The sequence below is a fragment of the Diorhabda carinulata genome, chromosome 5 (assembly GCF_026250575.1).
Source record: "Diorhabda carinulata isolate Delta chromosome 5, icDioCari1.1, whole genome shotgun sequence".
Taxonomy (NCBI): Eukaryota; Metazoa; Arthropoda; class Insecta; order Coleoptera; family Chrysomelidae; genus Diorhabda; species Diorhabda carinulata.
In genome coordinates, this window is record NC_079464.1 from 26,699,950 (window position 1) to 26,724,895 (window position 24,946).

The window sequence follows — 24,946 nt, forward strand, 5'->3', positions numbered from 1 at the left end:
TGATATCTGCCTTTGTAAGATTTTATATTTGTTGAGACGAGAACACGATAATTATAACGAACTTAGTGCCTTATCGTGTTTTTAACTTTTATCATTATTATTACACAATTGCTATATATTCCTGATTATACTAATTCATAATAAACTAATAACGTAGAATATATTATGTGACACAACACTTAAAAATGTGATTGATAACACTTGTGACATGACAGATGGCGTTGGCTATAGTTGACACAAGGCACTGGTGACATTTGACGGTCATACCACTTTTGCTCTCTCGGTGATGTTGATTATCTACTACAGTCACTGCAAAACTATGTATTTAAATATTAATTGATGTTTTTCAGGAAAATGTTTTGACACAGACGCTTCCGTTAGAAATCATCCAATCAATGCTTGGCTTATGTCTTCAATCTTCTTTTCCTATATAGTATCCAGATTGGTTACAATAAGATGATCAATAGAAATGTTATGTGTTTTATATTTGTGAGACTGTTATCTTAAAAAAAAGGTTGTGTGTGTATTCTAAGGAAGTTTGACGGTATGTTATGAATTTTGATTTTTTTTTCAATTTAAAACGTATACTATAATAGTATCTTTGACCAAAATTTTTTTTATAAAACAAGGCTTGAAGTGAATTAGAGACGAGTTTACCATCTCTAACCCACATGATTTTTTCATATATAATATTAGAGAAACCCTCAGTTCCCTAATAGTTATAATTGTGCATTTCCTTAGTAGTCTATGATCAAATTACCAACGAAAAGGCGAGCCCGCATATTTTAATGTGAATTAGTTTGTTTTACGTACATTAAAAAGGATTATAGTTAAAAAATGTTGTGTTCATTTGGGGGTGGAAAATAATTAGAAACAAATACAAAAATGGCTTTTTTGGAATATATCAAAAACATAAAAAAGATATAAGAATTTTTTCGGAGTAAAAAAGATGCGGTTTTGAATTTTTAAGGAATTTCCGATTCAAATTCATAGCTCAGTTTCGTGACACTTTGAAAAATCTATAAAAATTGGTAACATGGATTTTTTTAAACTATTTTTCTTTTTGATAAGTGTGTTCAAAGTACTGCTTAACCTGGCTTGCGAATCGTCCACAAGACGTCAATTTAAGTTTATATACAACTGGTACTTGGTCTCCTTCACAATGGCATTCTGTCCTTTGACTTAGAGCACCATCCTGTAATTCGTATAGATCCGAGATCATTCCTGACATTATCCAACCATCTCATTGTTGGAATCCTTCTTCTCATATTGTACACTTTAACATTCAGAACTTTTTTTGACATTCTATATGTCCATTGGATTTTTCGAGCTTTGATGAAACAAACGTCTTGGTTCTGTAGGATGACGCTTATCTCAAAGTAATATTGGATTCTCCATCCATTTCCCACTCTCGCACATTCATATTTTTTCCTGGAGACTTTTTCTTAAAATCTATTTAATCTTTCTTTGTCGCATCCTGTCAGTGTCCATGTTTCACCACCATATGAGACTAATGGGCCCATAAAAGTTTTATAGATACGCATTTTGGCAGTGCAGTTTAGAAGTTTAGTCTTCAGTAGACTCAGATTTGCATAGTAGACCCTGAATCCAGCTTGTACTTAGGTGTCTAATGCTTTTACAACTGCTGCGTTCATAAATAAGAGGAAGCTAAGTTTTATGACCTTTAACTTCCCGACAATTAGACTTAATTTTAATCAATATCATTTCATACTTCAAGAACAACAAAACTTAATGTTGATGCATCATGTTTCAACTTGTCATTGTTTGTCCCTTTGTCCCCCATTCAAGTGATTGCTGCTATAAAAATTTATCAACTATATTTTTTGAGCACACCTCGTATCTACGAAATCTAATGAGAAATAATAGAAATATCTTTCACCACAATTTGAATGTTTCAATATATTTGAATAATATTTTTCTCAACGTTTGCACACATTAAAACATTTTTCATCAATTTCAACAAACAGCAATTTTTATAAAAATTATTTAAAAAATAATGTATAATTTGTATAGGTATAAAATTACTTGTTAGACATTGTGGGTATGTGTGAAAAAAAAGGTGAAAATTTCACTTCATTTTATTTTTCCTATTCTTTTTTAAATATAGGACTAGATTGAGCTATAATTTCAAATGATTATTGTAAACATTTCAACTTCTATTGTAACTATATCAAAATTGATTAGACGATTTTTTAATAAATTCTTACTTCAACATTTTTTATCAAAGCTTTTTTCATAACTTTATATTTGTGAGATATTTTCGAAACATTTATTTTGTCGGTAATTCAAAAGTTTTCACCTCATTACAAATTTTTTAACTATTAAATATTTCAAATATATGCTAAAATGAACTTAGAGGGTGTGTCAATGGGCCTGTGGTATTTTGTATGACAGATGTTTTTGGATAAAAAAATTAATGTAGCTTTAAGCTCTAATTCACTTTGTTCAACGTTTCTCCAATTCTTTCATCCCTTCAAAAAACAATATTTATCGCATTTGGAAGAAAGAAATATAACTCGTGACTAAATTAAAAGAATTGGACATCAATCCATAGTCCAAGTCATGGAAATTGGACCCTTGCAGTGCAAAAAAACTTTTTTCTTATGCAACTACCGTCTTTTTGCTTTTCAGATGCAGTAGGTTGTCATAATACTGATCATTGATGGTGGCACCCTTTCAAAGTGATTCAACGTGGATTATACAAATAAATCTATCTATATTGGTTTCGTGGTCGATTGTTAGCAATATAGGAGTATTCCGTTGACGTGTGAGATGCCTATGGCTTCCATAATGACTCTCACTTTCAATCTATTATCAGCCAACACCATACCGTGAATTATTTCAATTGTTTTGGGAGTAGAGACTCAACTAGGCGCCTAGAACTGTCTGCATTTTCCGTGTTTGTAAGAAATTCAGTAAACCACTTTTCCACCATTGAAATTGATAGTGCAGAAGTACCTTGGTATCAAACTCTCTTGATAAAAGATATTTTGTTCAAGACTCTACATCTCATCGTTCTGCCCAGAAAATAAGACTCCTACCAAAGAGGCTATTTTCCTAAGGTTTTTGTGTTCCATTTCCCAAGGTGTTAATACTACTCCTTCAAAGTACTTGAGCCTTTTAGTAATATGAGTAGAACATTGGTAGTGTGCTTCCATGGTTTGCTCACAGAATCTGCAGTTGTCCTCTGCCATGCCTATCGTCTTAAGGTGTTTGACGGAGAAGGGAACTGTCAAAAGACTGATCACCAGTTTGATATAGCTTCTTCACAATAAGCTCTTAAGACTTCTTAGCTGGTATGGTTATAATCTTTTGAATTGTCTGGCATCTGATTGTTTAGCCATCCGTTCAGATCGTTATTGATGTGCATCTCATGAGGCCACACTAGGGCTCTGGTCCTAGGTATGGAGTTCTTGCCTATTTTTTGATAAGGATGTCTGCTTCCTCATTCCCTGGTATGCCATCATGTACATTTGATCCATTGGTTTATCACTGCTTTCTAGCTTTCAGTTCTAGGATTCTTAGGTGACCTGTTAGATCGTCCAGCTTCAATTTTACTGTCAGTATTAGCCTGTGGGCTTGGCTAAATCTCTCTTTCTTCACTATTAGTTGCGTTTAGTAGCGCCTCTAAGGCTGTGGCGGGGCAGGTTGACATTGCCCCTGCAATACCTAGATAAATTAGCTTTTGAATCTTGTTCAGTTTTGTCTGAGATGTTGTTTGTTCAAATTTTGGCCACTAAACAAGCGCTGCGTATGTGGTCATGGGTTTGATGTCTGTTTGGTATGTTCTAGTACTCATGTCCCTTAGGATAGGTGCTCATATATTTGGCTTCTTTCCTGTAAATGGGACCAGCATTTTTTTCTGGGGTTGATCAAGAGATACTCTCATTACCCCAGTTTTTATTTGTGTTTAGGGTTGTTTGCATCCGGGGGAGATTATGCCTTCATGCTTGCCTCTTCCTAACACCACCTTACCATCCGCGTAGGCTAGAGCTGTAGATCCAGCGATGCTAAGTTTAGTGAAGATTTTGTTTACTACCAATGCAGGGGTCATGGCACGCCTTGTAAACATCCCTTTACTGTAGGAACAGTGGAAGTGTTTCCGATCTTCTAATGCTCTTTTGATAGATTGATGTAAATGTTTGTCAGAGCAACATCTTTGCTCTCAAGAGCCTTTTCTATCTCTTTAACTAGATAATGTAGTACACTTGCCTTTTGGTAAGCAAATTGTTTAGTGTGAAGTAGCTTTCTTGCGAGAACTGAGCTTCTAAGGTATTTTTCTATGGCTTCCTCTTTAATTTTTAAGGAAAAGAAGGCCAGGCAGATCGGGCGATAAGTCTTCTGCTTGTTTCTGCTTTTTTTACCTTTCGCCACATTTTGGGTATGTAGCCTAGAATCAGGCTGACTTCAAAATGCTTTTGAATATGTTTCTTCAAAGCCTTTCTGTAGCATGATTGGAAAAATGCCGTCTTTGTCAGGTGAATTGTAGGGCTTGAAGCTCTCAATCGCCCACTTGATACTGTTTATTGAAAAGATTTCTCGGGCTTAAATTTTCTTCTGTTAAAGGTCATTCAAATTTTGACAAGAATAAAGTCGTTCCAATTTTGACAGGAGTCAAATGACAGATGCCTAAAAAAAATCACGTATTTGTTGACTCACCCTCGTACATTTAAATTGTGGACCTGTTTTATTGTTTAGTAATTTTGATTTAAATCAAAGTAACTTCTCTTCACTTCACTTCACTTTCGGTCTACATAGAAAAAATGTATTGAGTTTGAATTAGAGTTAAAAGGTAACAAACCGTTGAACTTGAACAGAATTAGCTTACATTTCATTTTATATGATCATTTTACTTTGTAAATTAGAAACTGTGCCTATTCATTAGTTTGTTTGGTCATAACATTGAGGTTAGTATACATCTTGAAGTATAGAAGTTACTTATAAATTTCAAGGTGTGATTTATACGGTTTCTACCTACCAATCCTTTAAACTTGAAAAGAATTAGTTTTATTGACAGATGTATCAACTTATATTTAGTTACTCTTCCATGAAAACTTTGGAAATAATTCTTTGAAGTCGCGAAAGCCATCCACTAAGTAGGTACTAGAGATTTGCGTCGACCATATTGTACAGTGTAGTACTTGTATATTATAGGAATAATATGAATGAAAAAACAGTTTATATTTCTAAATAGTTATTTTTTTTTTCTAACAACGTCTCCTCTTGATAGAAATCGATATATATTTAGTTACTGTCCCCAGAAAAAATGAGGTTAGAAAAAATACTTGGGATTCACAAGGTGCAAGAGCGATCTATCGAGTAAATACAAATGGGCATCCGCCATATTGTTGTATTTAAAAGGAATTATGTCAATAAACACAAAGATAAGTTATATTTCCGAGAAAATTACAGTTAGTTAAATAGTTATTTTTTCCTTTTAAAACAATACATCCCTAGATAAATGAATCGATCGATATATACCTACTTACCGTCATTTTTTTGAGAAATTATGTGAATCAACTAACAGTTGGGTTAGGTTTCTGGACAAGTAACTAAATGTGTATAAAAAATACAGATCCTGAAGTTTATTTTTTCTTCAAAGAAGGGTTAATCTCTTGAAAGAAAAAAGTAGAAACCAGTTCTCTTGCTTTATCATTTACTTTACAGTAAAATTGAGATTAAAACTAATTTTTTAAGTTGACTATTTGATTTTTATCCATATTTTTATGTGAAATAAATGGGCGCAGTTGATTTGTACATTTTAAAAAGCAGTATAGTTTATACTTAAAACTGTGATTATTACAATATAGTATCGATTGTAAAATTTTATCTTTAATGTTTCTTGTAGGATAAGTTAGAGTAGGTATCAATATACCCCAATTTTAGGTAAAATTTTGTAGCCGTGTTTTATGTCTCATCGTCAACATGAAATATTTTAACCAAAATTATCAGTATCAATGTTTATGCTAGATTTTTTTTATTGGTCAAGATTTTGGATGAATTTAATGTGTGAAATTAACTAATGCAAATGTTTTTCCTTTATTTATGTTTTTTTAAGAGATTTTACATTAATGGTGTATTCCAATAAGCACTCACGACCAAGGTCTTTCTTGTTCCACTTAGTCCAGAGTGGAATGGATTATGAAACGTTGTAAGCGTTGGGGTAGGTAATAACAAATGGCAAAAGAGAAAATACAGCAAAACCTTTACGAGGTTATGTTACGATTTGTTAGTTAGTTAGTAATTTTTGAGTTGGGTATTTAACAAGTTTACATTAAAGTAAAATCAAAATGTCTTCTGTGGTTGAAAATTCCATCATCAATTGTCACTTCAACCCATCTCTTCGCATAGGTCGTCGTGAGCGTTAGTCATGACGTCATTAGTGACATTTTCTCCGCAACCACAACGATTCTAGTTGCCATGTGGAACTCACAAAGAACTACTTCTGGCACTGAGACCGCTTCGTGGAACGCAACATATATAAATTGATATCATTGACGTATTCCGTTTCCAATACCAACTATATTGAGGACGACAGAACTCTTTGTACCAGTTTGTAAAGTCGTCAAGTTAAAATTGTTACAGATATGGAAGTATTTGCATTTTTTTATGTATATAAATTCAAGTTATATCGATTTTTATTTACTACTTTAGTAGTCAGGAATACACGTACTGAACACACTGTTTATGCTACCGCTACACCAATACTCACAATTACCCTGTCTGTCGGGCGTTTCGATAAACAAGTCATCATCTTCAGAGACTGAAAGTGAACTGTTTACTATAGGTGTAGTGATAGTGGAACTGAAGACCGAAGGTAAACATTACACCAACAGTAAACAGTTTACCTTTAGTCTCTGATGTCAATAAGTTGGTTATCCAAACATGCGTCAGTGTAATTGTGCGTGTTGGGGTAGTGGTAGGGTTAACAGTGTGGTCAGTATGAATATCACCAACGATTCCAAAAATTTCTACATATTTTTACATTACCTTGAAGGATATAAAGATAAATTGAGTTTGGGATAATATTTGAATTTATAGAATTGAAATATTCATTATAATACCTACTTTTAGGAGTTCACTAAATGAAAATGTTATGAGAACATTACCAACAATTTTTATCTTTATAATAACTCGTATTTTGTCAAAATTGCTTTTTTCTTTTCGTCAATAATTCATCAAGTACAGGTTGATGGTTTTTATTATTTTGTAGTATAAAAATTGATACTTATAATCTTAATCTTATTATGACGGAATACAAAATCAAACTTCTGAAGTAACGTTTTTATTTAACAAATCTTTTCATTTTTATCGCGCCTAACAAATAATAATTTTTCTTACAAATAATCAAACATTTTTTATTCCAAATCAAAGTTTATTCTTCCTGTTTTTTTAGTCTAAGATTATTAAAAGTGATGGATTTTAATAAACTTGTACTAGTCACAATTGAATGCTCATAGGGAAAATACATTCTTACTACTTCAAATTGGCGAAAGTTGACTTTTTGCGATGCTTTGCAAACTAATCTTTTTTCTCGCCCTATGAGGTGTGGTGTGCAGTGCCATGCATCCGTGTGGGACTCTCACCTCACTAAACTACCCCTTCACAATATTATTAGTATGAAATTGAACATCTATTCAATACTCTAATCGTTTTTATTATTATGCTGTTCACTGATGGTAATTCCTCTTTTTTTATTTCATTTTCCTTTTATCTTCATCCCACACCTCCGCCAGTCAAAAAAAACAACCTATCGAGTAATAAGCGTTTGAAATAAATTCTAACTTCGATTTTTACTTTTCGGATGATAACTCAAAAACTGATGAGGTTACCACAATAGTAACTATTTATATGACATTATTAGTGATAAAATTTTAAAGTTTTCTAGCACCAATGGTGTATGTCGTGTGCAGCGGGTCATCAGAGCATAGTCCGTACTTTTCTTTATTTTGTTAGTAAACGTGTCGAAGAAGCCGTGTCCCATTAGAACTTGTGTGAAGTAATCGAGTTCTTATGTTTACGTTGTACCCATTTTTTATTACAATTCAGTCACACACAATCTTTTTCTCTCCTAATCAAAATAAGGGTAGATTCTTACTGTTTTTCAGTAAAAGTAGAAGAAAAGCGAATAATTTACTAGCAGTAGTTGACTGTGCACAAGGAAAGCGTACTTTTACTACTTTGAATTAGTGAAGGTTGACTTTTTGCAAGGAGATGGTTAGATAACCTAACAACACAAATTTTCTTTATTTCTAGACAAAGATTAGATTCTTACTGTTTATTAGTAGAAGCTGATGAAATTCACTGTCTACAGTTGACTGTACATAAGGAAAGCGTATTATCACTACCTTGAATTGGTATGAATTAAATTTTTGCAAGAAATCAGTGTACAACTTAATCCAATCTAAAAGAAACTTCTCCTTTTTTCCAAATTTTGAGATTACATAACAATTCTGTTAATGTTTTATTGGATTTATTGGATACCTTCATTCTGCCAGAGACGTTCATCATTATCATTCTAACCATACGCTTCTTTGGGACGCCAAACTCCAAAAGGTTCTTTCTTTAACTTGGAAGAATATATCAGTTTTTCTTTTTAGATGTGTGACTTTGGTGCTTAGTATAGCATATTTGGGTAATTTAAGTGAGTTAGCGTCCTAGCTCAACTTTTTCACGAAACAATTGTTCCTTGGAGCATGCTATCATTATTACAATCTTGGTCCAATTTATTGAGCATTCATATCTCAGTTGAAATGAAGTAAAACTAAAAAAAATATTTTTCACTAGTATCAATATTGTTATTTTCTAAATTCGGCTTTTTTTAATGCTAACTAAAAGTAATTTTTGGTTTATTAAGTACAGGTTAATGATTGTTTAGTATTTCATAGTAAAAAAATACAAAAGAAAAGGAAAAAAATCTGTTCAACATCAAATATAGAGTATATATATATAGAGATCCTTACTGAGCTTCAAGATGAGTTTGAATCACCGTTCATTTGACTTTTTTAAGAGTCCTACCTAACCTAACCTATTTTTTCTATTTTTTTTTGTAAGTGTAAGTGAATTTACTTTGGAAATCAAGCTTTCTAATTCAACCTATTCACGAAACAATTGTTCCTTGGAGAATCAACAATCAAACTTTCCAGGTAACGATTTTATTCAATAAATCTTCTCAATTTTAATAAGCCTCAATAAATCTTCCCAATTTTAATAAGCCTTTCGTACAAATAAGGAAACATGATTTCTTAAAATCTTCTTGCTACAGTGGTAGCAGTAAACAGTATTAATATCATCAACAGCAATTCCAACTTAGTGAGAATATTTGATTAACAAAATTGAAATATTCACAAATGAAGAATTGTGATGAAAAGTCGATATCTTCTAAGTTGGAATTTCTGGAATTGTTGATGATATTCATACTGAACACACTGTTTAACTACCACTACAAGAATACTCACAAATACACTGTTTGACGCACGTTTCGATAACCTAGCTTAACTATAAACCTTTCGATAACCTAGGCAAACAGTTTACCTTCAGTCTCTGAAGACGATAACTTGGTTATCGAAGCATGCGTCTGACAGTGTAATTGGGAGTGTTGGTGTAGTGGTAGTGAAAACATTGTGTCCAGTGAGTCGATATACATACTATAAATGAAGTGAAGATTGAACTGTAGACGCTATTCATTGACTTCAAACAAGCATTCGACGGTCTTAAAAAAAGGACAATTATCAAGTCTATAGGGCAACTGAAAGTACCACAAAAGTTAATTAGATTGATGAAAATTAAGATACATTTTAAGGGAAGAGTAATGACAAAAGAAAAACCATCCAAGGAATTTAAAATAACTGCTGGATGGCAAAATAAGTTTGCAAAGAAATAATATGACAGATACTTTACATCGTTCCGATGTTGTAATTTTTTTCATAGCTGTTATCATAAAATGAATTGAAAAATGCGACCCAAAATTCTTTTAATATTTAGTAACAACATATCAAGAGATAATAATATTTTGAAAACTATTTATAATGCACGTCTCCCACAGAAGTAATGTCGTTATCTCGTTCTATCAACAAATACGTTATTAGGGATACTACCATCTCCTTGCAACTCCTTAATAAAGATTGGGATGTAGTTTTCCATTCTCTTTATTTAAATAGCGATTAAAATGTATGATTATTTTGATAAATAAAGAAATCGGTTCAACTTTGACAAAAACAGAGTTTAGAATGATACATTTGCGTTTTGGATATTTAATTTAAATTTTATTTCCTTGTTGCAATTATGAAATTTGCAAAGTTCACCTAAAATCTCTTTGAATTGAAGACATATTTTTTATAATCGGAACATATCAAAGAATTTCATGTTGACTTTTACTATTAGTAGTAGCAACATTAACTGCAATCCAATATTTTTATTTGAAAAATAGGGAGAACAGGTAGGTAATTTGAACATTTTATATATAAATATACAGGGTGTACAATTTTTAAAATAACACAACGTGTATAGAGGGTATATAAATGAAATAATGTTTCAGGATACAGAAGACATGTCATTATTTTACAAATTTTGTATCAAAATATTTCGCTTAATATTTTGATGTAAGATATAGGTTTAGGTTAAACTTGATTTGAATTTCAATAATTTTATTTGGTCTCCAATCTCCAGATGAAGCTATTTTTAATAAAGGATATAAGTCTTTAAAATATTTAAGGGGGTATTCTAGTGTAGAAGCCTAAGTTTTTTTATTTATTATTTTATATTATATTTGAGGCGCCTGGAATCATAATCCGTTAAGTCCATCTCAAGAAACTTTCGGAAAAGTAGGAAAAATGTCACAAACTCATAAGAAATTATTAATTTTTTTTTACCAAAAAATCAATAATTTTTACATTATAACAGAGACAATGTATGGTCGAGATTCCCAAAAGAGTTTCATAAATATTTAAAAAAATTTAAAATCAATATTTGGACTTGTCGGATTTTGATACTAATATTGGGATTTGGCAGGATTTCAAACAAAAATAAGCGTAGGCTGCAAAGGGGTTGAGCTATAAAAGCTATACTAATTGTAATTTTTTAGTAAAATATCTTGACTTTAATTACAAAAACTGCAAAGTATTACACAATATCTGTATCAATTTCCTCACCAACAATAATGTTTTCATCTTCTTCATTGTTGAGTTCTTCGACTTCATTGTTGAGACTTTCGGCTTCTTGGTTTTCCTAATCTCGATAAAATTTTAGCGAGGTACATCCCCAATTGTTGAACTATTTTTCTACATAGATTTCGAAATTTCGTAGCCATTTTTTTATGCTTTTTTCATTAAGGTTTCCGCCTGTATTTCCAACCATGTGATAACATAATCTTTCAGCTCGTCATTATTTTTAAAGTGTAGAACACCAAGGAAACACTGTAAGTGTAAAAGACATGAAATTCGCTAGTAGGGAGATTAGTAGAGCCTAATTTTAATCTGATGCTTTTAAATTATTCATTTTTAAATTATCGCTGATTATTGTTAAGCTAGCCAATAAGCCAATTCTAACTTTTGTTATAATGAAAATTTGAAAATTATAGTTGCCAACTATTTTCTAAAATCAGATATATGAGGGTAAACGTTGATTCTATACTTTTCTCAATAACTTTTTTCCACATTTGCCACATAAAAGTTAGAAATTAGTTTTATTTTTCAAGCATGGGTAAACCTCAAAAAATGAAAGTTGGTATATAAATTTTAATATGTTACAAGATTCGCTTCACCAATCCCGAGATTCACTGTATATTGATTTAAGAGATGCTGTTTGTTAGAAATAATGTCAATGATTTCATCATAAAAACGTTTTATTGAAAAAAATCGTCCACTCTGTATATAAAATGCTAGTAATATAATAGTTACGTATTTTTGCACAAAAACACTTGCTTATTTATAAGGTGATATTTTTGGTAACCAGAAGCAATATTACAATTATTTTGTATCATAATACTAAATTGTTGTTATAAATGAAAATACTTGAAAGTTTACACTTGATTTTCTCGTAAGCAATAAAACTTAAATATAAGATAAATGTAGGTACAATATATATATATAATAAATCAATAGATAAATATGCTTAGTATAAGAGGAAATAGAAATTTTTGGTTTATCTATATATGACATATTCATTTGACAAAAATCCTCAAAATATAGACAAATCAATATATAAAATAAATAAGTACAAAGTAGTAATATTTAATTTTGTATAATTTCGGAAACTTTTTTCAGGTTTAAATTCTTCGAGGGGTCAATTTTTCAACCATATTTTGCAGAAATATTAATTTTAAATCGTTAATGAAGTTAACCACTGTTCAGTAATTTTATTAGCATCGAAATTGATCAGTATTATAAATGTATACTTCGAGTCCATAAAAGAAGTTATAATCAATAATTTGTTGATTTGTTTCAAAATATGATTACCAACAAAATACGAGGTTTCTCTAAAAGATTCGCTAAACGGAGACAGAAGATACGTATACGAAGATGGACCCAGAAGTACTTGGCTCAACAAAGAAAACAAAAATTTTGTAAAACAAAAAATATATTTATCTTCCAATGTAATATTCTTTTAGCTCCCTTCTAAATATACTATTCCCAGCAATGTTCAATAAGTTCGATACCCTTTTTATAATAAGAATTGTCAAACTCCTCGAAATATCCATTAACTGCCGACATCACCTATTCTTCTTCTTCTTACGTTAGGACTAGGTCCTGTATTTTCATCAAGGGTTTGCCAGGAGTAGTTGGGATGCTGAGGACCAGCTTTCATACCACCTTGTAGGTGGTAGTCCAGGAGGTCGAGTTGTGTCTGGTTTCTTTTCCTTTGCAATTTTTGCTAACCGTTCATTTGGCATTCTGTCAACATGGTCCCTGGACGACGATCGACTGGCGAAAATCGCAAAGGAAGAGAGACCCAATACAAGTAGACCGCCTGGAAGACCACCAAAGCGCTGGTATGAAAGCTGGTCCTCGGAGTCACAACTTAGGCTGCCTCTTTGAAAACACAAGACATAGTCTTAAAATAAGAAGAAGAAAGTAGCTGTAGTTTAATTATATATAAGGCACAATATACTATCAGTCGTTTGTCTTTTTCTTCCTACATGTGGTACGCCGAATTTTCATTTTAAACACCATTAAACTACACCACGACGACTACATTTCTATAATAAATTGTAAGTCAGTTCAAGATGTCTTCATATAACTAACTATCCAATCTTCAGAAATGAGGATTTTTCAACTGAATTTGTTAGATAAATATATTCCGCACAATGCAAAGAAAAGTTGACACCTAATTATACCAAAATTATTTTAGTGTTTTCAAATAAATTTAACGTCGAAATAACCCATGTGATATTAGCCCCACAATTTTAGATGTCTAAAATTTTAAAAAAGTAATAATACGTCATATATAGATAAACTAATATGTATTACGAACACCTGTAAAAAATCAGATTCTAAAAGACAATCGCATGACATTTTTTAAGAGTTATTCCGATCTCACTATTATTTCGAAGAAAAAGTAAAACAAGATGGTGACGGAAACGAGGAGGTGAGCCCCATAAATTTTCCGGTAGGGATCTCATAAATGGTCATCACTAGAGGAGTTATTTTGAAGGTGGTGACGCGAAGTACAAGCAAAGACAGTTTATGCATAGATAGTTCAGTACAATAAGATTTTGGCACAAACCTTCTTAATAAGATTCATTTTGAGAAAAAAACTTTTACCACTAAAAAGATAGTGGCGGAACGCAAAAATTTTGAGTTTATCGTAAGAAAATGCTTTTTTTCATTATACTTTGAATACTGAAATGTTTAGAAAGAAATTGTCCTTATTGAATGAAAGTTTATAGAATTTCATACAAATTTAATCTCTTAACTTTTTTATCTTTTTTGAGTACAATTAGTTCCTTTCTCACAAAACGCAAATGCGGGATTGTTGTAATCGTAGAGACAAGCATTAAAGTAGGTTCTATTTCTTAAGAACTCCAGTTTTCTCAAAATACCACCAAATAACTGGTTTCCGTAAGTTCATTAGTTTTAGACCTCGATCTCCTATTAAATGCTATATGCGGCGTAAACGTTCCGATCGACGTCTGAACGCCAGGTGCAGCGTCAGCGATCAATACATCTCATACGTAAACGACAACGTTTCATTAACAACAGTAATCCACAGTGTTAGCGTGTAGTCGAGTGATATAAAATGAATATAAATTCGACACTTTTGGCGGCGCTTATACTTGAAGAGGAGGCACAAGACAACCGCATACGAAGAAAAATCATAGCAACAAGTTATCGATTATTTATTAAGAGGAAGAAAGAAGAATGTTTCCAGATTTTTATAATGTAACATTTAAAAGACAACATTACTAATTTTGTTGAATATGTTCGTGTCAATCAAGAACAATTCAAACATATCGTTTAATTTGTGGGGAAATATATAATAAAACTGCCATCCTAAACCCATATCACCTGAAGAAAAAGTTGCTTGTCACTTCTATTGTATAATGCACAGTAACATTGGACTATTTCAATTAATAATTTGTTTTTCTTTCTTTCTTTATCAAATTTCGACATTTTGTGCTGACACCAAATACTACGTTTACGCTACAATGGTTCGAAATAACTAGAGACGCGGTGCAAAGCGTTTGAATGGTGCCTACAGTATCCACACGCCAACGTCAGCACGTGAAAGAAACCACAACAATACATTTCTTTAGTAAGGATCGTGTACGGCGTGACACTGTACGCGGCGTTTATAGGAGATTATAGCCTTCATTAATCTTTCTTGGTTTTCCAAATGCCTTCTTAAAATTGATGGAATTCTTAATTAAGATATATTTCCCACTTCTAATGACAACTAGATGTTTCTCCGGGATATTCTTAACAAATTAAAACCTAGTACACAGTTATTACTTACAGGAGACCTAAAAAAATTGAATTTCACAAATCACTATTTTCTTAAATCGACCAATTTCTTGGAGTTCTGAAATAAAAATTGATAATAATCTTGAATTTTACATGAAAAGTATAAATTTCCAGCTCCGTGTCTAAGCTTTCTGATAGCTTGATTAGATAATATAATATTTAGGATTTCAAAAAACTTAGGCCTCCAAAAATACGGCAGTTCAAAATGTTGTTGTCCCAACCCGATTGAGCATCTTCCGAAAGTCCATAAAATCTTTTATTTTTCATTTATCTGAAAAGATTAACCCTTTCGCTGCGCAACACGTTTTGGGATATTGTACTCTCCGTGCGCGTATGTTTCATGACAGTTCTAGCTAGATTTGCATGCAACTGCTTTTTCATTTCATGCCAAAGTGTTTCTATCGGTGATAAATCTGGATAACCCACACTAAAAGTGGAATATTGTCTGAGATCCATTGTAAGGCCTTTTTTGACTTATGGTATGCTGCTTCATCTTGCTGAAAAATAAGGATTTCCCAGCGGTTGAAGTTACTTCTCTTGTTAGCAACAATGATTCTTCTAAAATATACAGGTACTTTTCAGTATTGACAATTCCGTTTATAAAATGCAGTTTTTCCACACCATCACAGATGCCGGAAATTTTACTTCCCGCTTCAAACAATCTGGATGAAAAGCTTCATTTTTTGTCAAAATTCCAATTTTTATGCTCTTTGGCCCATTTAAGCCTATTTTTCTTTTGGATTTGAGTCAATATTGGTTTTACCTTGGCCTATGTAAAGAAAATTTAAATTTAGAAGAATATGCATTAAACTAAGGTGTTACAAAATTCACCTTGTATGTCCGAAATCCTAATTTTTGAGCCTCTCTGTGACATGTGGATCTTGAAACCTGCCTACCCACTGCATTACTCCAAAGTACACTTAGTTTACTATAGTTAGCACGCTTGTTATGTTGAATTATTCTTTTTAACGCACGTTTATCTTTGTCTGACGATTTCGATTTTCTTACGTACGGGCGTTTAGGGACAACCGAACCATTTTCAAGCGAACTATGTTTCGAACACTGTATTTTAACATGTTTACAACTTTCGCGATTTCTGAGTTCTTTTTCCCATTTTTGAATAAATTTATTATGATTAATTGAATTTTTTCATCAATAACTTTTCCTCTACCAATTTTAAAAATTATACTCACCTTATTACTTCAAAAATCTGTCACTTAAAAAAAAACATTTTGTTAAAATATGACTTACACAGCCTACTTTATTATTTGCGTATTTTAGACCTAATGAAACTTTGAACACAATTTTGGAAACAATGTATATGCAGAAAAAATTATTATCAACAAGACATTTATTTCCATCATATTAAAATATAATTCAAAATATATGACAATATTCATCCAAAACCTATTTTAGACGTAAAACTAAAAGTTTAAAACATTTTACTAACAGTTACATTTTGGCATTTTAAAATAAAGTTTAATAATTTCGAATTTTTCTAAGTGGGCCAACTGAAATGGGACGTACATACATACATACGTGTACAAGGGGGAGTTATTCCTGCAATACGCCCATTTAACTGATAAATACGATTGATTCCGCTATTTGTATATATAAACCATAATAAAATTTTCTCAGGATCTAATTATCCTCATTTTTATTCACAGGCCGCATTCTGAATGCTATATTAGTTACAAGGTTTATCAACGAAAAAAAAATCGTTTTTTCGATAAGAACACAATTTGATCTGCTCATGTTTTTCACACAATTGCACAATTAATTTTATGTTAGTCTTCTTCATAATGAATTTGGAAATCTCCAATCTTTGCCTGATATTGAAAAAGCAGCCCTGAAAAAAGTCCTTGCCAATACAGTGTATTATAGTGCACCACAATTTTTAAATGTTCGTGTTTCGAATAAAACAGAATTCGTTCGCATTTCAATTAGGCTAATTTGACACTAGTCGACTGTCACGACTTCTACCATCATGTAGCCGACGCTAACACGGAAGATCGAGTAACGGATACCAGAAGTTCATTCGGTACAGGTTTGCGTGAGGGCCGCGATAAGCTTGTAACGTTGATGATAATGTTCAGGCGTTCGAAGAACAAGGGAAACCGTAGATTAAATCCATCAATCAATAGAAGAGATTGGAGCGTTTTTTCAAAAATTCGATACAATGATGGTCGTTCTTTCCCAGTATGTAAGATATTGTCTTTTCCTAGCACGACAGTTTGGTATCGTTTAACTGACCCTGACACTTATCAGTCGGTGAAATGTGTATGCGCTCGTATAACTTTCGTCCAAAATGTAGTGAAAAAGAGAAAAGATTTTGTCCCAGAACAGCAATGAATCTTTGGGAACTACATCTGAATGTGATTTTATCGCAAAATCGCCTTCAAATGATTTTTGCTTTGTATATTTTTTATCCTTTTTAATAAAAGCAACAAAGATGAATAGTATAATATAATTCATCTATCGATATTTCTTTTTTAATACCTGTTAGTTTAATCTACAAGTTTAAATAGATGAAATTTGACATACTATTACAAAAATTATGTGTATTAGCTCAATCGATGAATGATGTTTGAATCATTGTGCGTAAAAAGTTAATTGACCTATAAAAAATTCCAAAAGTGAATAACAATTGAACACCTCCGATAAATAGTGTTTTGTTTTACGCGTATAGCTCGTAATGTGAATTTTTTTTTTTTTAATTGAAAGTTCTCTACAAAATTGTGAATTTTTTTTCAAAATATTGATAGTGATATGATAAATGACATTATAACATTGTTTTGTCAAAAAATTATTATAAAAAAGTAATTATATTTTTGAAGCTTTTATGGTGCAATCTTATTTTGAAGCGGAAAAATTTACGACAATTATTTTGTTAATTAATAATATACGAACTTTTTTCAGTAGACGAAAAACCAAACACTATTATTTTTTGAAGGTGTTTAATTGTTTATAACTTAAAATTCCGCATCGAACGAGCTCTAGACTAGACTATGTATGGAATTTATATTTTTTTGTCTTTTAGAAAATGCAGTTTTACAGGCTCGATGCAAAAACACTTTGTTAAAGTGCTACAATTTTGAAATAAATTTTATACGAAACAGAAAATATATCTATAGCCGAAATAAAAAGTTTTACAAAGTTGTGCGATTTGCAATCATTGTAAATGTATAATATGTATAAAGATAAGGTATAAGATTGTTAGTGGATTTAGTATATTGTAAAAATAGTATAATTGACCTTTCTTATAAATACCCCCACTTATTTGTTGGTTCTAAAGGCAAATAGTTGCGATGTACTCATTAAAATGATTGTCACTTGAAATAAATTTTTATATATTGAATTTCGAAAGAATTGAATTCGATATAAACAGATTAACAAATTAGGCAAACGGAAAGAAAAATAGATATGATGAAAAAGGGGTATTGAGAATTTATTATTTCAAAATTCATTTCATGAAGGATTGTCCCTAAACTGCAGCAACTGTCCTCTCTGCGCCTGGCATATTTTAACGCAATTTATTTCTTCACAAGGCCCCATTTTCCCAGTTCATGTCAAAATATAATTTGAGAAGAGAAATTTCTGGATATAAACTACGAGATTTTGATCTGCAAGCCCCTTTACCAAGTACAAACTTTTACATAGTCTGGTCGGGAAAACAGAATTGGAAGATCATTTATCTCCTGTCTGGCTGATGATGAACACACTGTTTACACTACCACTATAGCAACACTCGCGCGTCATACAATGTAATTATGAGTGTTGCTGTAGTGATAGTGTAAACAGTGTATTCAATATATCACCAACGGTTCCAAAAATTCCAATTTAGATCCGATTGACGGCTTTTAAACATAGTTTAAGACCTTACTGTGGAAGCATTTCATCGATTCGGTCTCTCGTTGATCAAACATTCTAGACCCTAAACAGTGGAAAAATTGAGGGGGTTTCCTGTGAAAGAGTTGCAAACTACCAAGTTTTTATAGCTTACGACGAGGACGATGCAGATTATATGCTGAAAAAATTGGACCACGAATATGCAAAATGGGGTTTGAATATGAATATGTCAAAAACAGAATATCTGCCGGTAGGAAGCCCCTAAAGAGACTGCAAATAAATAGGGTTAGATGATGTAGACAATTCAAATACCTAGGAAGCATAATTTCGGACTTTGAACAAAAAAAATGATATAAGAAATAGAGTGCAACAAAGGGAAAAAGCTTCAAAAATTCTGAACTCATTGGTTTGATCAGAAAAAATTGACAATATACAAAGTCATAGTGGCAACTAAGTAACAGATGGACAGGAGAAAAAAGGGAGGCTGTGACAATGGACTTGAGAAGATCGTGCAGGATGTCCAGAACAGAGCATATATACGAAATGAAGATGTGCAACGAAGAACAGGTCGAGTATACACGACTTCAGAGAGAATACGGACATGTGATGAGGATGGAGCAGAACAGGTGGCCAAAGGAAGCATTGATGTATCAATCACAGAATAAAAGAAGACGAAAACGACCCTCAAGGACCTGGAGGGAAGGATTGTTTTTGTTTGTCAGATGTTTGAACAATCATATTAAAGACTGGTGGGACAATGTTTCAATTTTGATTAGTTGGGAACTTTATAGGATTGACGTGACCAAAATCATGAATTTTCTTTTTCCCAAATTGAGAATATTTTCTTTCCTTTCAATTTCTTAAAATAATATGATTAAAGCTTACTTTAGTAATCGAATTTTCATTTCTTGTTTTAATAAAAATGTATAATCAATTATAGTACAGTATTTTATAGACAGGAATACTTTTTATTTCAATACCAAGAATTGTATAATTATTATTTCACGTTGACAATCAGTTAAAACGTACTTTGAATGGTATGGTGCCTTGACAATTTGATTGAGTCGAAAACAAGATGCTAAAACGAGCCGATGTATTGTAATAACATCTGTACAATAAGTGACATTCTCCAAATAAAATTGTAAACATTAAATTTGTTATTTTTTTCCTGTAGTAAATGCTTAGCAACCACATTTTATTTTTTTTTAATAGATGGTTCAAATATAAAATAGAAGTTTGCTATAAAAATTATCATTAATTTAAAGAGTTGAAATTTTTTATCTGTTACATTTTTTTATATATTACATACATTTTCCACGTCTCCGGAAGCTTTTGGATGCCCTTTTCGTAAAAATATCTCGGCTTGTCACATAACCAGTCGCGCTCGTAACCAGTCGAATTGCTTTCGAATCGTAGCCCGCCAAGAGCTACATTCATTCAACCATATAAATAATAGTCACATGACAACAAATCGAGACTACAAGGAGGGTGTTCGAGTGTTTCCCAACCCAATTCGTCCAGCATTGCCATCGTGAGCTGAGCTGTATTCGATCTGGCGTTGTCTTGCAGCAAGATCGCACTACAGATTGGGATATCGCGTCGTTTTGATCTATAGACAGTGATTTACCATGTTTTTTAGGAGGTTACTATAATATTGCGCGTTCATAGTTCGTTGTTCAGTGAGAAAATCAACCACAATTACTCCTTTCATGTCCCGAAACACGGTACACAACACCTACCCCGCTGACAATGCAAGCTTCGCTTTATTTGTAATATAATGGTGTACCCAAGTCTAGTCTGTTGTGATTATTCGGTGCAATATATTTTATCTTTCCTCTTCATACCGCTGCAGGAAACGCGCGCAAACTTCCCAGCGCGTGAATTTCTGCTCAAAATTCAGAAGTCTTGGCACCCATCTGGCTTAAATTTTGCGGTAACCGAGCTCTTCATAAATTATTTGCTGAATACTACGTACGCTAATGCCCAGTTCATCAGCCATATTGCGTACAATACTGCGTCGATCTCCCAAAATGAGTTTTTCTACAGAGCTGACGTTCTCATCGATAACACTTGTTCTCATCCTTTTCGGAAAGCAGAGCACCATTCATACACTTGAATCTTAGAGAAGCACTCGATAAATCCGCAGATTTTAAATCATCTTTGACTAAAAAACGAATAATAATGCGTTACGCAATACACACGCAGTTTTTGTTTCGGTCCAACATCTTATAGACCTGCTAGTTTTCGCTACTACATGTGTTGTTTTACTTAACTTGACCTTGTGTAGTTACCAATGATATTTCTTTACTTTTCAGATTAACTAAATAACTTTATTTTGCTTTCATTGACATTTAATTAGGAATATTGAATTTTACTTTAATATGGATGAACTTAAATGTGATTCTTGTCGAAAGACCGTCTTAGAAAAGGAAAAAATATACTCCGCTGTAGTGGGGAGTGTCGCAGGACTGAACAAGACTATAACAAAGGTGCTCTATCATAAAAACTACCATAATATTAGTTATTTCTGCACCGTTCGTGATTCTACCACTCTAAAATATCTTCACGATGAACTGTCACAGCTACAAAAATCTCAGATCCATCTAGAAAATGTCGAAGCTCTAGGTTCCTGTTTAAAAAAGAACAATGACATCTTTCCAACTATCTCTCGAAATGGAACATCTTATACAAGAAAATTGACGATATACACAGTCTGAAAATGAACAACAATCTCTATTCTAGTTTCATGGACAATCATAATGGATCTGCTTAAGTCCAGATTCACGACTCAGCAATAGAAGTGTTATCAAAAAAAAATAGCTGTTCTGAGACAAAGTATTAAACAAATGACAATTATGCTGGAAAAGTCTGCTGCCAAGAATAAGACAAATATTAGCAATAGACCACAAACAGTAAAAAAGACAATATCAACGCAGACCGACCATACAAAAAACGAATTGTTCCTTTATATCCTGAAATTATCTTATACCCAACTCATATGAAAGGAGGGTTGGAATTACGTGGTAGCGTCCAACATTCCGCCTCCATATACAGTAAATCAGCTTGCGCACAACATGAAAGGAAAACTAAGAACTAATGACTATACCATGCGACACTACATTTTTTTCGCGTTTATTCAAAAATTCCGGTTTATATTTGAACCACCCTCGTATATATAGGCAATTCAAGACCATTGCTTCTCATTTTTAACAATTTACTTCCTGTTCTCACTAATACTAGGTAATAATTCGTATATAAGTCCAAAACAAAATTAAACCAGTATGCAGCATGTCCGGAATTAAATACTATTATTAGAATAGAAGTCGTTTACAGAGTAGAAGGAACTTTCCAGTAAATATGCCCTAAAATTATTGCGGAATGCGGGAAAAGATGATATCGATTTGATTTCAATTGGCAAGTGATTGTGCATTTTTTTGCATTGTAAAATATTGAGCCCTTAACTAATTCTTAGCGTGGAGTAGGTAGGTAAAGGTCGTACTCCACGTTCCCAAGTAGATAGCCTTTCTGAAATTGGAGAAGCGTGCTTACGAATTAGGCAAACGGATTTAACGATGAATAAGGAAGAAAGAGTCAGAAGTTTTAATTTTTTAAAGAAGTCCCTGCAGTGAGTCCTCCTGTTTAGTCCGAGTAAACAGCTCTTTTTCGTAGTTGTAGGGGACAAAGGTACTACGATTTTCCAATAGATTTCGCTGTTTTTGAAAAATGATTTTTCTATGTAATTATTGTTAAGGTAGGTAATAAAAAAGCTTTATTGCCTGTTAATAAGAGCAACAAAATAAATATCTGTACAATAGAACATCTTCCTGGGGCCTGTCAAAGCACACGTCGTGCGTATAAGCTCTTCCATGATGTAAATACTACAAGGTGTGCTATAGCGCACCAGCTGGGAAGCAGCCAATGAGAATTCGCGCCCAAAACGACACGCCAATTTGAAACATTTGAATTGAATACATAATGTAAAGACTACAAGGTGTGTGTGCTACTGCACACCAGCTGGGAAGCAGCTAATGAGAATTCGCTCACAAAACGACGCGACAATTTGGGAGCGAATTCTCATTGGCTCTTGAGAGATGCGCAAAACGAGTCGAAAATGAGAACACACCTTGTAGTCATTACATCATGAGCTGTTCCACGCATACAAGAGATCATGCGCTCTCCGCCCAACAACACACATGCACACACATATAAATATAGTACTCTCCACAATTATAATACTGTAATATTAAATTGAAATGGGTTCCTTCCATTTTGTGTCTGATCTCAAGTAAAAACACTATCAAATTAGATTTTAGAATGTTGAAAATATCTATTAGCATTTATTCTAGGAATTTAAATAGCATTATTTTGTATTCCCTAGTTTTCCCTATGTCCCTAGTTTTCATGAGAGTTTTGATTCTTTTTATGACCAATTTCTAATAGAATTCAATTTATTTTTTGTGTTATCAATTGCAGCGGTCACGAAATGATTAGTTTTTATTTTTAATAACCATTGACCAGGATTTCATTAAAAATCTTCATATCTTATTTCATACGAGACCCAAAGGAAACGATATGTGAAAAAAACCAGTTAATGTAACTTTTATGTTTTTTTTTTTGTACACGTTTGGAATTTCATTTTTTGTTGGATAAGCATATTTCATTTTTAACTAATTTCGTTTTATCTACATAAAATCGCAAATACTGCTCTGATTCAGTGGATTTAGTTCACACCATTTCCTAATCAAACCTAAAAAAATCGGACATATTTCTTAAGAAAAATTGCTGCTAAAAGCATTTGAGTAAACTTAGACCTATATATTATTGGCAGCATTCACAAATACAAGAGGAAATTGCCCACCCGTGAATCTAAACGGTAAGGAAAGACCACAATAGATTTGCAGATTTCTTTTCTGGTGATAGTGTAAGTTAATACAATTTCTACTCTAATATGATTTTAGTATCAGAAGACTTATTTGGAATTAAATCATATCAGAAGTTCTTCAGCTTTTCAATCATACGTAAAAAATCTCAGAAATCTACCACTGAATTATATTTATTTTAGATTAGTTAAGATAAAAATAACATAAATGCAACATTAACTAATTGTGAAGTGTTGAATTTTTTTCCATTCTCTTGGTTAGTAAACCCTGGTTTTGCAGTTACAGAAGGAATTAATTTAACTTTGAAACTACTCAATTAGTCTAAAACTTAATTAATAGTCTTGAAATTATTTAATTATTATACAAATCATATAGTTACCCTACTTCTAATAATGTCAAACTGTTTTAATCCTTATAATGTCCCTCTTTTCTATGTTTTTTCAATCCACTTTTAGAAATAAATGTTGCCGCACAAGTTCTACATGAATAAGTTTTCAAATTCGCTTCTTCGGCGTGAGTGAACATCAAATGTCGATCTAGTTGAGATTGTTTAGGAGACCGAAATGGACAATAATTGCACACAAACAAATTAATTCCAGGAATAAATTCATGATATTTTCTATGTTCTTCCACTTTCCATTTTTTTGCGGCTGAAAACAGGCATTTGTCACAAAAATACTTTTTTTTTAATGTTTCGTTTTTACAATCTGAGCAAGATTCTTCTTTACGCGTATAATGTGTATCTTGCATTTTATTGTTTCTCTGAAAAATGTGTTAGTGATTTTAAAATTGGACCATTCACAATTTGAAGTAACTTACATTTATTTGAACGAAAACTTAAATGATTTATGTTTATCAACATTAACTTGCTCATAACCTCACATTCTACATTCACAAAATGTTTGATGGTCTATTTAACGGCACGTGGTTTCTGAATTTCCGATGTTGCCCGATCGTACAGCGCAGTGAAGTACTAAAAATATTTAATATTAGTATTGAAATAGTAAATAAATTCACCCAATATATTATGAAGTATTCTATTTCAGGTATATTCTCAGGGCCGTAGTTAGAGGGGGGCTGGCCAGGGCAGAGCCCTGGTAAAAAAAATTTGAGCCCTGGTAAAAAAAATACTATAAGAACGCGTCAAAAATTTCGGCAAGTCATTTGACTTCACAAGTTTTATTTTCTATATGTATATATTTTTTTTATACGGGTAGAGTCCTGTCCTGTGCCATG

General features: G+C 32.4%; 1 protein-coding gene and 1 long non-coding RNA gene across 6 annotated transcripts in view; one reads left to right on the forward strand and one right to left on the reverse strand.

Annotated features, from left to right (window-relative positions):
• LOC130893635 (uncharacterized) overlaps positions 1-19,983 on the forward strand; it is a 97,189-nt gene extending 77,206 nt beyond the window's left edge. Inside the window, exon 11 of one of the 2 annotated variants that reach the window (XM_057799882.1) lies at positions 351-19,983. In XM_057799882.1, coding sequence (XP_057655865.1) covers positions 351-460 — 110 coding nt within the window. In that variant the 3' untranslated portion in view covers positions 461-19,983. The remainder of the gene's footprint in view (positions 1-350) is intronic. The other variant, XM_057799883.1, reaches the window with a different exon arrangement.
• LOC130893636 (uncharacterized) lies at positions 11,172-24,659 on the reverse strand. 4 transcript variants are annotated; one of them, XR_009059229.1, is made up of 3 exons: positions 24,530-24,659; positions 24,090-24,472; positions 11,172-11,435 (listed from the first exon to the last, which is right to left on the reverse strand). It is a non-coding gene; the product is annotated as an uncharacterized LOC130893636 (long non-coding RNA). The 4 variants fall into 4 exon arrangements; XR_009059227.1 differs by lacking the exon at positions 11,172-11,435 and adding an exon at positions 20,113-20,994; XR_009059226.1 differs by lacking the exon at positions 11,172-11,435 and adding an exon at positions 22,988-24,037 and having other exon boundaries at positions 24,095-24,472.
• Positions 24,660-24,946: the final 287 nt, after the last annotated feature.